We start from the raw sequence: 12,394 nt of genomic DNA, 5'->3' as shown, positions 1-12,394 counted from the left end.
CATTGCCAGGGCCACCATCGCCCTGCAGGGCCTGGCATCGCTCTGGGGTGGCACAGGCCGAGCAGCCCCACGGGACCGGCACAAGCAGAAGGGACTTCCATGAGACCTTCCCATGAAAAACATCCAACTTCAAAGGGTGATCCAACGTCCCAGAGTGAAAGGGGGCATGAGCCAGGCCGTGGGGAAGGCAGGCCTGCCCCTGCTGCACCCTCCCTGAGCTCCTGCACTCCGGGGCTGGCAGAAGCAAACGGAGTGCAGGAGCTGTCAGGAGGAGCCAAGAAGGAGGGGTGCAGCCCCTGTGCCTGCCCTGCCAGGCACCATGGGAAGCAGCCTGCATCAGAGGGAAAGCCCTGTCAGCTTGGCAGGGCCGGCAGCAGATCCTTCCCCAAGGTGCTGCCCACCTCCCTCTTCCAAAAACCGCAGTCCAGACACACAGAGATGGCATGCTGGGCAACATGCTCCTCCTGGGCAAAGCTGTCACCACCAGACTCACCAAAATGCATCCTCTTGGGAGGGGTCACCAGATGAATTCTGAACTGGCTCCAGATGAATTCAAGCTGTCTCTGGCACAGCCCCCATGGGATGAGCCCCAAGTGCCCTGTCCAAGCCAGGCACTCACTCCCCAAGCCTGGGCTTTACAATCACAGGATAAGCTGAGTTTGAAGGGGCCCATCAGAATCACTGAGTTGAACTCCTGTCCCTGCACAGGACACCCCAACAATCCCACCCTGTGCTGGGGAGCATTGTTCAAATGCCCCTTGACCTCTGGCAGCCCTGGGGCCATGACCATTCCCTGGGGAGACTGTGCAGTGCCTCACCACCCCCTGAGGGAAAAACCTTTTCCTGACATCCAGCCTAATCCTCCCCTGATCAGCTCCAGCCGTTTCCTTCAGTCCTGTCACTGGTCACAAGAATGAAGAGATGGGTACCTGCCCTCCCACTCCCCCTTGGGAGCAGTTCAAGAGGACAAAGAGGCCTCCCCTCTCTTCTTCTCCAGCTGAACAAACCAAGTGACCTCAGCCACTCCTCACAAGACACCTCCAGACCCTTCTCCATCCTCACAGCCCTTCTTTGCTCACTCTCTGATATCTTCATGCCTTTTTCATATTGTGGTGCACAAAACTCCCCTCAGGGCTCAAGGTGAGGCTGCCTCAGCCCAGAGCAGAACGTGACAATCCCCTCCCTGCTCCAGCTGGCCTGATGCCCCAGGAACAGGGATTTCCCTCCTGGCTGACTGAGATCCACCTGGACCAGGTACCCCAGGGCCCTTCCCAGCTGCTCCACAGCCTCTCAGTTCATAAACACAATCAGGGTGGCCCCATCCCAGGCACAGAATTTATCACCTTCCCTTGTTAAACTTCACGTGGTTGGTGATTCCCCAACTGTCTGATTCATCTGGGTCTCTCTGCCCCTGAGAGAGTTGACAGCTCCTCCCAGCTTAGTGCTGCCAGCAAATTGACCTGGCATCCCTTCCAGTCCTGCATCCAGGTTGTCAATGAAAATGCTGAAGAGCACAGGGCTGAGGATGGAGCCCTTCAGAACCCCAGAAGAGACTCGTGCCAGCCCGATGTCCCCCTTTGTGCCTGACCCATGAGCCAGTTACTCAGCCACCCCACGATGTGTTTATCCAGCTGTGGGCTGGACATTTTGTCCAGAAGGATCCTGTCAGAGACTGCTAAAGGCTGCTAAAGTCCAAACAGATTGCATCTCATGGCTACCCTGGATCAGTCAGGTGGGTTACCCTGTTGTGGAAGAAAACACAAGCAGGGGCAGTTCCCCATCACAAGGCCGGCAGAGCTGGGTGGTCTCAGCTCAGTGGTTCCCACTGCCACCGAGGCACCACATCTAGAGGAGGAAAAGGGGCTTCAAATGTCACACAGCCCAAGCACCAGCTGCCTCGGGCCACCATAATGCCTGAAATCCCTGCCCCACAATGTCCCAGACACTCACATGCCCACAGGCCCCAAACTGTGCCACAGACCCCCATGGTGGCAACAGGGATTGTGTGCCAGCCCAGCTCCTCTTGGCCTCTGAAATAAATCTGGAGACTGGAGCTGGCCCAGGGAACTTGATGCTTGTGGTTACTGGGAATACTGGAGACAGCCAAAGAGCTCCCAGAACCAGGGTCTCTGAGCCTCTGGGACAGACTCAGTCCTCTGCCATGGAATAAACAGGATGGCTCCACACTCACACCACCACAGAATCATGGAATAGTTTGGGCTGGAAGAGATCTTTAAAATGCACCCAGTCCAATCCCCTGGCATGGTGGAGAACAAACCATGCCAGAAGTCAAGATTCAGTGTAATTAATTGAGATTTTGGGTCACAGAGCACAGAGGTAGTCTTTGAGCAGGACTCTACTGTGGGCTTAGAGTAGGAAGATGAGTTTTTGCTGCTGGGACACCAGACAGGGCACTAATGGAGACCTATGTGGAGCAGGGCACTGCTGGCCAGACACTGTCGGGAAGGAGCAGCTGCCAAACCTCTGTGCCAGGGGCCAAAGCTTCTCAAGGATGCAGGCCTCCCTGGATACTGGGAAGCTCTCAAAGGAGGAGATGGTGGGCTGGGGGTCCATGGCTCTCCACTGCAGGACCCCAAAAATTATCAGGAGCATGCCATCTGCAGCACAGCCAGCCCCAGGAACACCCTCAGTGCCATCTTCACTGCCACAGAGCACCACCCTCCCTCCACAGGGCCACCATCCACCCTACAGCCACTGCCAGCACTCACCGAGCGCCCCAAGCCTTATCCATCCCACCAGGGAAGCCACTGAGCCTCACCACATGGAAAGTCCTCCCTGGAAAGTGCTGCTCAGTGCTCTGGGTCCCTACCCCAGCTGTCAGCGGGCCCAGAGCCCATCCCTCCTGTCCCAATCTGTGCCTCGTGGTACGCACGAGCCATTCCCTGACCACCACAGCACCTCAGGTCACCCTGAAACCTGCCCTGGCCTTTCCAGCCCCCCAAGGGAAGACAGAACCATCCAGGTGACAATCTTCTTGGGGAGACATGGGAGCAGCCGCCAAGAGCTGCTCCAGCCACTCTTGCACACCCTGGAGCTCACCGACAGCAGTTCATTTCCAGCTGTGGCTTGAGGTTCCTCCACTTTTTCCAATAAAGTAAGATGGAGCTGGGTGTGGTTGGTGCTCGACTGCTCGGGTGCCACGGTGGCTCTCTGGCATGGCTGCCAGTGGGCAGCTCTGGCCACTTGCACCCACCGGCATGGCCAGTGCTGCCACGGGGCACGGGCAGGCCTGGGCAGCCTAGTGACAGGCTTTCATTCCTGACACGTATGGGGACTCCTGGGGCCGGCAGTTACACTCCTGCTGCTCGGGGTAATCGATGAAATCTGGGGCAGGCAGCCCCGAGAGGATCATCAGGGATTTGTTCCAGATGGTGAAGGTGGGACACACTGGCAGGATGAATGAGACTTCGAAGGTGTGGAGGTGGAGAGAGTTGGCCGGGTCGTAGAAGGAGAGGGCGTTGTTGTCGTAGTCCAGGAGGACACCGAGGCGCTTCATCTGCGGGTGCACCTCCACCAGCATCTCCTTGTTGTTGTGCCGCACCACAAAGTTGTTGTTGCAGCGGGAGAAGACCCAAGAAGAGGAGTTCTTCCCAATCCACTCGTTTTTGGGGGCGGACTTGTAAGCCACGCCGATGGCATACCTGCAGGAGAGGAGAAGCTGTGCTCAGCCTCCTCCAGCCTCGGCCCAGCACCAAGCCCAGCCCCGATGGCTACAGCACCCTGTGCTCTCAGAGCCCATCTGCTGTGAAAGGGCACAGGGTGGGCATCTCTGGCAAAGGCTGGAGCAGGAAAGCATCACTCACACAGGTGGTGCCTTACCAGGTGGAGGATCCCACCACCACCTCCCAGTAGTGGCAGCCGCTGTCGATGAAGATGTTGCCGGCCGCGCCGTAGCAGCCTGTCCCGCTGAACCGCTCTGGTGTGTGGCTCTTCTTCAAGGAGCTCTCGTCCTTCTCCATCTGCAGCCCATCATTGGAGATCTTCAGCTTCTTGTGAGCCATCTTGGGGTCCAGCTTGAATGGCTGACCTGTGGGGAAGAGACACAAGGATTAGGATTTGTGTTATTAGCATCATGGTGCAGGAACGTGGCTTCTTCACACCCCGTGTTCTCAGCTTTGCATATTTAATGGTGGTTTGCTTGGGTGTTTTCCCCAAAACCAGACCAGATCTGGGTGATGTCCCAGAGCTTCAACCAGACTCCTTTTTTGTTCATGATTTCCCTCTGAAAGTCCTCAGTCTATCTCTGGATTTCAAAAAACAAAACCCCAAGATGCTACAAAGAAGTAAATTGAGTTCAGATGGGTTTTGCTGCTATGGTTTCATGTGAGATGCAGTAAAGTGCACACAGGCACCAGAAAGCATTTCCATAGGGATTCACCTGCTTCAGGACAAAGCAAGTGACAGCTGCAGAGAACACCCCAAGTTCTACCAATATCTTCAGCCTCATGTTTTGGTACCCAGCTCGGGGCATGACTAGCTGTGTCCTCCTTCACGCTCTCATTTTTGGCTGCAGGCACAGAGACCCAGCAAGAAGAAACAATGACACCACCATGTCAATGGGGTCCTGAGCTTGGGCTGGGGACCCCCAGAACAGCCTGAAAACCCTGGAAAGCCAGGAAACACACAAGGAGAATCCCAGGACACCTGAAAATGTCTGCAAAGAGCTGCAAAATCAGCGACCATTGCAGCTGCAGAGCGGAGCTCATCTGTGCCATGCTCTGTAACCTGATGGTAGCTCGTGCTGGTTTTCCTTGGAGCCCAATTTGCTGAATAATTGAGTTGAGAAGCCTGAAAGTAAAACTGCAAATTGGGAGTGACCTGCCCCCTCCTTCTTCTGGCTGCTCTGATCTTTCTGCTGTATCTTTTCCTGGCAGTAATGCAAAGAGACAAGCTCTGAGGAAGTGAGGTATAAAAATACTTGGCTCCATCAGGACAGAGACACTCACAGCTCTGTTTCCGAAGGCAACCTCTTGCGAAGGTCAGTGTGAAGAAGTGGAGCCCAGCCCTTATCACTGGTTTGTGCTAGCATGTCCTGGAGCAAGTGCTTGAGCTGCATGCACTGGCAGTGAGCGTGATGGGCAGTGTTGGAGGGGTCGGAGGGTATTTCAGAGAATACAGCCAGGCGCTTGCTACCCTTCCCAAAATACCACTCTGGCACTGGGAAAAAATATAGACTTCACAGAGGTCATAACAGTCCCAGCCTCAACGCCCCAGCATGGGAGCTGCCAAAGGAAGGGGGGTTCTGACTGCAGCCTTCACGCCCTGCTCCCCCAGCACCAGCAGCCTCTGTGCCTCCCAGTCACTGTTCCCCAGCCCTGCCCTGCAGAGAGCGAGGCTTGCAATGATTCCTCTCATCATTGATGTTTCCTCTCATCACTAACATGTAGCTCCTGGGCTGGTTGCCCAGATCACCTTTATCCCACAAATTCAGCTTGCTGGGATATTCCTGATAGCCTTTTGCTGTCATCCCTGCATGAGGCTCGGGAGCTGTGGGGAGGCAGCTGCCTTCAGGGCTGGACACAGCCGGCCCCACCCCTGGAGCATTTATCAGCTGGATTAGCCCTCCCTTCCCAGCAGAGCCAGAGTGAGCAGAGCAGAGGAAATCCTGTCTGGCACTGGGTGTGAGGGAGCAAAGAGGAGGCAGCCAGGAACATGGTCAAGGTCAGCGGAATGCGGGGATGGAGCCAGGCAGAGGGAGGTGTGTGCTGGAGCTCCATCCCCACCCTGCAGGACCCCAGACCTGCTCCCTCCCAGGGCTCCTGCACCCATCACAGTGAGCTTGGGACGCTCCTGTCACCCACCCAGCGGCACAGCGAGGACAGGCTGCCTGCTGCTTTACATAACAGCTACAGAAATAACTGCAATGGGATCCCCAGGAGCAGGAGACGCCATCCAACATCAGCCAAATCCAGGCCCAGCAGCCCAGCCCATGGGGGGGTCAGTGCAGGGGTGCCACTGGTGCCCTGCAGCACAGCAGCTCCTCTGTGCCCCACTCCTCTGGCTGCAGAGAGGGTGGACAGCTGGTGACTGCATTTGGCTGAGAATGTGTGGAGAGAAAGGAGGGATGGATATGAACTCTGCACCCAAGGATGCTGCAGGCACCCACCACGTTCTGCCCAGAGAGCAAAGCAAGCAGCAGGGACACAGGAACACAAAGGCAGCTCTTCCTGCATTCTGTGCCTCCTCTCTGCCTGCAGTGGCAATGTCCCTACACCCACCAGCCATCTAAGATGCCACATGTGGGGCACAGGACACCCACAGTGCACAGCTGCCAGCACCATCCTATCCTCCCTGAAGACATCACCTTCAGCAAAGAAAGAAACAAAGATGCTGAGTCATCAAGTCATAGGAAAGCCATAAATACATCTAAATTTTCAGATTCCCTGCTGGGAAGTTTTTGCACGGATCATCCTGTCCTTAAAAACACCTGCACTAACATGATTCAGTCAGTAATAGTGACCTTGCAGCCCACTGCTCAGGCATCAAACCCACTCCTGACATCTCATATGGGATGTGGATGGAGCCATCCTGTAGCACATTAAGGTCTTGCCAAGATATGCAGAAATCAGGAAAAGCCAGAATTGTGAGGGAAAATAAGGCCAGGATGCAGTGGCCAAGCAAAGGCTGTAAAACCCATTTCCCTGCACTTTATTTATGGCAGAGCTGTGCCTGTCCCGGCATTCCAGCACTTTCAGCTACTTTTGGACACTTGCTCCTAAATAAGTCCTGCTCAGGCCCAGCCTCAGCAGAAGATGGTCTCTCTGACACCACACCAAACCTGTCCTCCCAAGCTGCTCTGTTCAGGGATGCAGATTTAGTGCCAGCACTGACAGCGCTGATGCTGCGGAAATCGATGTGTCCTGACACTGACCTTCTGGCCATGGAGAGATCTCTCCAGACATCCCTTCAGGAACAGAACAGGCTGTGAAATATGTTAATGGGCCGTCTCTGTGTTGAGCTGCTGACACTTCCACCGAGGTTACAGTGGGAAAGCATGGACGTGATATCCTCTGGATATCGTCCACTGCAAAAGGAGAAGCCCTGGTCCCAAATACCAGCAGGAGGAAAAGCCATTGGGGGCATGCTGGGGCTGTAGCACAGGGCAGCAGCACCACCAGACACCCAAAGGAGCCCTTGTCACCTGAGGATGGCCACAGAAGGAGAAAAATCAATATATATGGCTAAATCAAACTTTCAGGAATTCAGAAGTTTCCACAAACACAGATGGCAAAGGAACACCAAACTGGTGGCAGAGAGGGATGTGCCCATCAATGCCACATGCCTCTCCTGCCCAACAGCTGAGTGGGAAGCGAGGTCCTTGTGGAAGGGGCTTTAGCACCCCCACAACCACACATAACCTGTGCACTGTCTCAGGTGGGGCTGCTCCAGGTTTCAAGCACGCAGAAGCTGCTGCAGACACATCCCTGCAGCAAGGGGGGCTCAGCACCCGGCAGGACTCTGACTGAACCCAGCCCACCCCCAAGCAGGAGCCCTCAGAGCTGTGCTGGCAGCTCGGTGACTGGCACTGGGCTAGGTCCCAGAGAGCAGAGCCTGTGCTGGGGGAGCTGCCACCACGGGCACCCGCCCCTGCTCCCAGCTTCCCAGGCCGCCCATCCCTCACTCCCAGAGCCAGGGAAGCACTGAGAAACAGCAGCTGCAGGAGGGATAAATTTTTAATGAACAGGCAGATTGGGTTGGAGTTTGCTCTTCAGCAGCTCCCTCAGCTCCACTGCCTCAATGTTGTTTTATTCAGTTTAATGTCGCGCGAAGAAAAGGAGGAGGTAGAGGTGATAAATCATCATGAAAGCCTTGCTCAGGCAGAAGCAACTGTTGGGAGAGGGACAGATGGGAGGGCTGTGCTCACCAGGACCACAAAGAGACATGCAAGCACTGGGAAGGCACGAGCAGCCTGGAGAGACAACTTATTCCTCTCCCAACATCTCACACTGTCCCTCCCGTGTCACCCTTCAGGCCATGGGTGCCACTGCTTCTGCTGTCTTTGCTGTCTTTCAGTGGAAAAAGGTTTCCTACCACAAACCCTGGAGCTCTGTCTGTGCCAGCACAGACAGGTCTAGCTCCACAGCTGTCAGAGCTCAGCCCTCCCTGAACACATTTAACCTTCCTTGGCATCCCCAGGGCACTGGAAAGAAAAATCTTCTGCTTTGTGTGTGGCTGCAAAGTCCCCATCCACCACCATGGACACACTTTTCAATCTTATGGCTTTCCAAACCACAACCCTCTGCAGGCTAAGCCACACACAAGAGCACAGTTGCTCTGTGACCCCTTGCATCAGCCCCAAAAAGCCCAGGGATGTAAAGCCACCAGAAGAACGGACCATTATGACCTAAGGCCCCAGGGATGGGTGCTGACCTGAGCAGAGGGCTGATGGGAGCCCCTGGCACCACATGGGGCATCAGGAGACCATTCCTGAGGTAGGGAAGGAACAGAAGCACCAAGGGAGATGGGCACTCCAGTGATTGAACAACAGTGTTTCCATCCCACTGCCAGCCACTGCCCGCTCACCGGGAGCCCCCAGCCATACCCAGGCACCCCCGTGCCCTGGAAACTCTCTTCCCCACGTGGCACGGCCAGCTGAGTGCCTGGCACCTACTGTTGGTCTTGAGGCGGGCAGGCTCGCTGTTCCTGCTGCCTGCCTGGTTGATGGCCTTCACCAGGAAGATGTAGCGGGTGCCACTCTGCAGCCCGTGCACCGTGTAGTGGTTCTGCTTGATGTTGGGGACGATCATCCAGCTGTCCATGGAGTTGTAGAGACCTGCAGTGCAGGAGAGGGGCACAGATTTATTCCCAGGGAAGGACAGAATACAAAGCTTTTGTGCTGCTAATGCAGAGCTCATGACCATGTGTCCCTCGGAAGGATTTACCACCTGCCTGGGAGTTCAGAGTGGCAGGGAAATTTCCAGAGGTGATAAATCCCAGCAACACAGAATCTCTTCCATTATCACACAAAGGCAGGAGCAGGGCTGCAGCGCTGGCATCTTGGGATGCTGCCATGGGAAGGGATGGGGAAAGGGTGCAGACAAAGGGAAATGCAGCCAGCAGCACCTTCCAGCCAGGGCAGCTGGCAGACCAAGCTGCTGGTGCCTGGGAGGGGGTGATGGCCACCATCCTCCCATCACCACCCCACCATCACTGTGTCCCACAGGACACCTCCCTCCTGCTCAGTATGCAATTCCAGCAGCAGAAAGGGATGCATTTGCACCCAAATCAATGTGTTTGCAACTGAATCTTGCTCCTGCCCAGTCCGCAGTGCTCCAGCGTGGGAAGTAGTAATCCATGGCTAAGGGAGGCTGATGCTTGGCTCCCTGAATAGACTGATCTGCAGAGTGGTTCAAAGAAAATGAGCTCCCAGTGAAGGGATCCAGACACTTGGAAGCCATTCAGCAGGCTGAACTCTTTCTGGGAATGGGAAGGAATGAAGAATCCAAGACCATGGAGGTGCCAAACTGACTGCTACAGTGATTTGCAGTGTCAGAGCTACAGGGCCTGGCATGTGTGGAAATGTAGTGCTGTCCCTCAGCTGGGGTGGCACAGTGCTCCAGGAAAGGGGAAAAGCCTTACACAGTGCCACAGGCTGCTCCTGCCATCGGCATCACTGGGATGAGGATCACCTGCAGCTGGCACGAGCACCAGGACAGCTATCACAGCACAGGGGCAGGGCTTTGAGCCAAAAGGAATAAGGAAGCGTGGAAGAAGTAGCTGGAGGCTTCCTAGATCTGGTGAGAGGTGAGGAGTGCATTGTGAATTTGGGGTGACTGGAGAGAGGGTTTCAACACGTGCAGGGCTGGGAGGCAGGAGCTGGGAATGCTCCACACCTTTTTTGCAACGGCTTCCAATTCATTTATCCTCAGTGGCTGGCTCAGCCACAGGACAAGGGCAGGCTGCAGTCCCTGTCATCCTGAATTTGGTTTGGGATACGCATGGGAATGGCCGAGGGGCACAGAGGAGTGTGATGTAAGTAGAAAATAAAGCAGATGTGATCCTGCACGCGGAGCTGCTCCCGTTGGAGCGCAGCTTCCAGCCCGGCCCGCTCGGTGTCACCTTCCTGCAGGAAGGGCCAGCTGGGGATGCTCCATCAGGAAGAACAAGGTGGCTAAGATATGACAACGAGAAGGACTTGACCTTCCAAGCAGGTTTCTTTTGCAAAACAACCTCAAAGAGCTTGGCCTTGAAGACTAACCTCTTCACTCCTACCCTCGCCAAAGCTTTAAAAAATCCCTTTTATTGTAGCATTCATCCTCTACAAAAATGTCTGGCTCTTGCCAAACCCTTGGCTTTGATGGAAGTGTGAAGGGGATGGGTTCCACAGGCCAACTCTGCACACCTTGGAAAGGTATTTCCTCTCCTGGTCAGGGTCCCAGACCCTGTTCAGCGTTCCAGTGTTCCAGCTGAACTCTTTTCACATGAGTTCAGCCAGGGCTCACACAGTCCCATGACCCAAACTGTGCTATTGCAAGGGACAGTAAGTTATTAATTTTCTTCTCAGGGATTTAACTCATGTTTTCTTCACTCGTCCTACAAAGAGCAACTGGAGGTTGCTGGCTGGCCAAGGAGGACACTTCTGACATGTGACCCTCTGGGCTCTACTCCAGCACTGCCCTCACTGTTCCTCACCCTCACGGTCTCCACAGCTCCTCCTTTCCCAATGCCTGTGCCCCACCTGCCTGAGGTGGGCAGGTGACTCATTCCCAAGTCCCTTGGTGTATGGGACTCCAAGCCACACGTGTCCAAAGTGGCATGTGGGAAAAGGTGAGAGTAGATCCTTCCCTGGCATCGTCCCAGGCAAAGGCACAAGCTGCAGCAGGGGAAATCCTGAGGGGAAAAGGGCAAAATCCTCCTAGGGTGAGGAAGCACTGGATGCTCCATCCCTGAACAGTCCTTCTTCCTCAAGGAGCAAGCCCTGAGCAACCTGTCAGCCCAAACTGCTCAGAGCTAGCACAGGGACCTTCAGACATCCCTCCCTACCAAAACCACAGGGTGACACCAGCAAGCCCCCATCCTGTCCACAGCTGGAAGTGCAGGGGACATGGGGCTGGTGGCCAGCCAAGAGCAGAGCCAGAGAGGCAGCTGAGCTCTCCAGGCTTCCAGAGGACAAAGTGCTGGAGACAACGTGCTCTAGCTGGGAAGGAGAGGAGAGCCAAGCAGGGCGGGTCTGGCTGCGGCAGCACCAGCACCCAACAACCACCATGGAAAGGAAATGCATCATCTTCTTTTCCAAAACAAGGACAAAGGCTGGGCAGGGCTGGGGAGGTGAGATCCAGCTTGGAAAGTCACAGGGAGCTTTCTCTGTCAGCTTCCTGCACAGTTCAGAGTGCACTGCACAGCCTTGCGTGACACCGTGCTGCCGGTGCCAACGTCCCCCAGCCAGGGGGACAGACTGACAGCAGCCCAAAGAGCCGCTCTGAGGGCCCTGGTCAGCACTTCTGACAATGGCAAGTGCTGCTAGGAAAACCCAGAATAAAACTTTCTCACAGACCATCAGTGATTCTGTCCTCAGCCCTCAAATCAAATCCCATTCCTGTGAGACAAATCTGTGCTTTGGAAAAACAACTAGGTATGGCAGTAATTTTCATGAAAAATTACCTGGAAATATGCCTCAGAGCTGTTCCAGAGGGTTTATAAACCACCATAGTTATCAGCCATGGAGCAGCCAGCGCTGCCCTGCGTACGACCCCAGGTATCCATGGATCTGGGAGCTGTGAGATGGACAGGAGCCTCCAATGTTCCTGATGCTTCACCAAGTTGGGGCTGATGACACCAAGCGCAGTCCAGAGCACCTCAGGGATGGCCCCCCCAACATGAGGAGGTGTCTATTGCTCTGATCCACTAGGCCTTGGTAGATCCTTTGCTGCTGTTTCCTCCATAAATACCCAGCCTTTAAAACCACTGATGAAACTGAGAACCTTTTCCTTACAGAATCCTAGAACGCTCTGGGTTGGAAGGGACCCAAAAGCTCATCCAGTGACACCCCCTGCCATGGGCAGGGACACCCTCAACTATCCCAGGCTGCTCCAGCCTGGCCTCGGACACTTCCAGGGATGGAGCAGCTGGAGATTGTGTGGGCAGCATGGGACTCCTTGCTGCGGGGAAGTGAGTGACTTACTGATGAAGTTGGCCTGGCCGGTGAAGATGGTGTACTGGAGCTCGTAGGAGCTGACGCTGAACTCATCCTCTGACATCCAGTGCACGGTGATGGTGTCGTGGGAGGCTGTGCAGAGCTCCTCACGGACGGACGGCGGGTTCGGCGCTGTGGGATGGCACACGCCACAGACTTGGGTCAGTCTGGGCTTCCCTTCCTTAAAAACCCAGGCCTTTTCCACTCATGTTAGGACTGAGATGGGCTTGTGGCAGTAGT

At 55.2% G+C, this 12,394-nt stretch overlaps 1 protein-coding gene across 3 annotated transcripts in view; it reads right to left on the bottom strand.

Annotated features, from left to right (window-relative positions):
* Window positions 1–1,403: 1,403 nt before the first annotated feature.
* The window catches only part of MID2 (midline 2), a 61,646-nt gene continuing 50,655 nt past the window's right edge, over window positions 1,404–12,394 (bottom strand). For all 3 annotated transcript variants that reach the window (XM_054289715.1, XM_054289716.1, XM_054289717.1), the window contains exons 7-10: window positions 12,143–12,286; window positions 8,633–8,794; window positions 3,841–4,048; window positions 1,404–3,662 (exon numbers count right to left, since the gene is read on the bottom strand). In XM_054289715.1, the coding sequence (XP_054145690.1) occupies window positions 3,260–3,662; window positions 3,841–4,048; window positions 8,633–8,794; window positions 12,143–12,286 (917 nt within the window). In that variant the 3' untranslated portion in view covers window positions 1,404–3,259. The remainder of the gene's footprint in view (window positions 3,663–3,840; window positions 4,049–8,632; window positions 8,795–12,142; window positions 12,287–12,394) is intronic.

The sequence above is a fragment of the Melozone crissalis genome, unplaced genomic scaffold, assembly GCF_028551555.1.
Source record: "Melozone crissalis strain CALT ecotype California unplaced genomic scaffold, PUWL_Pcris_2 ptg000068l_1, whole genome shotgun sequence".
Lineage (NCBI taxonomy): Eukaryota > Metazoa > Chordata > Aves > Passeriformes > Passerellidae > Melozone > Melozone crissalis.
This window is presented reverse-complemented; position numbering and strand designations above follow the sequence as displayed.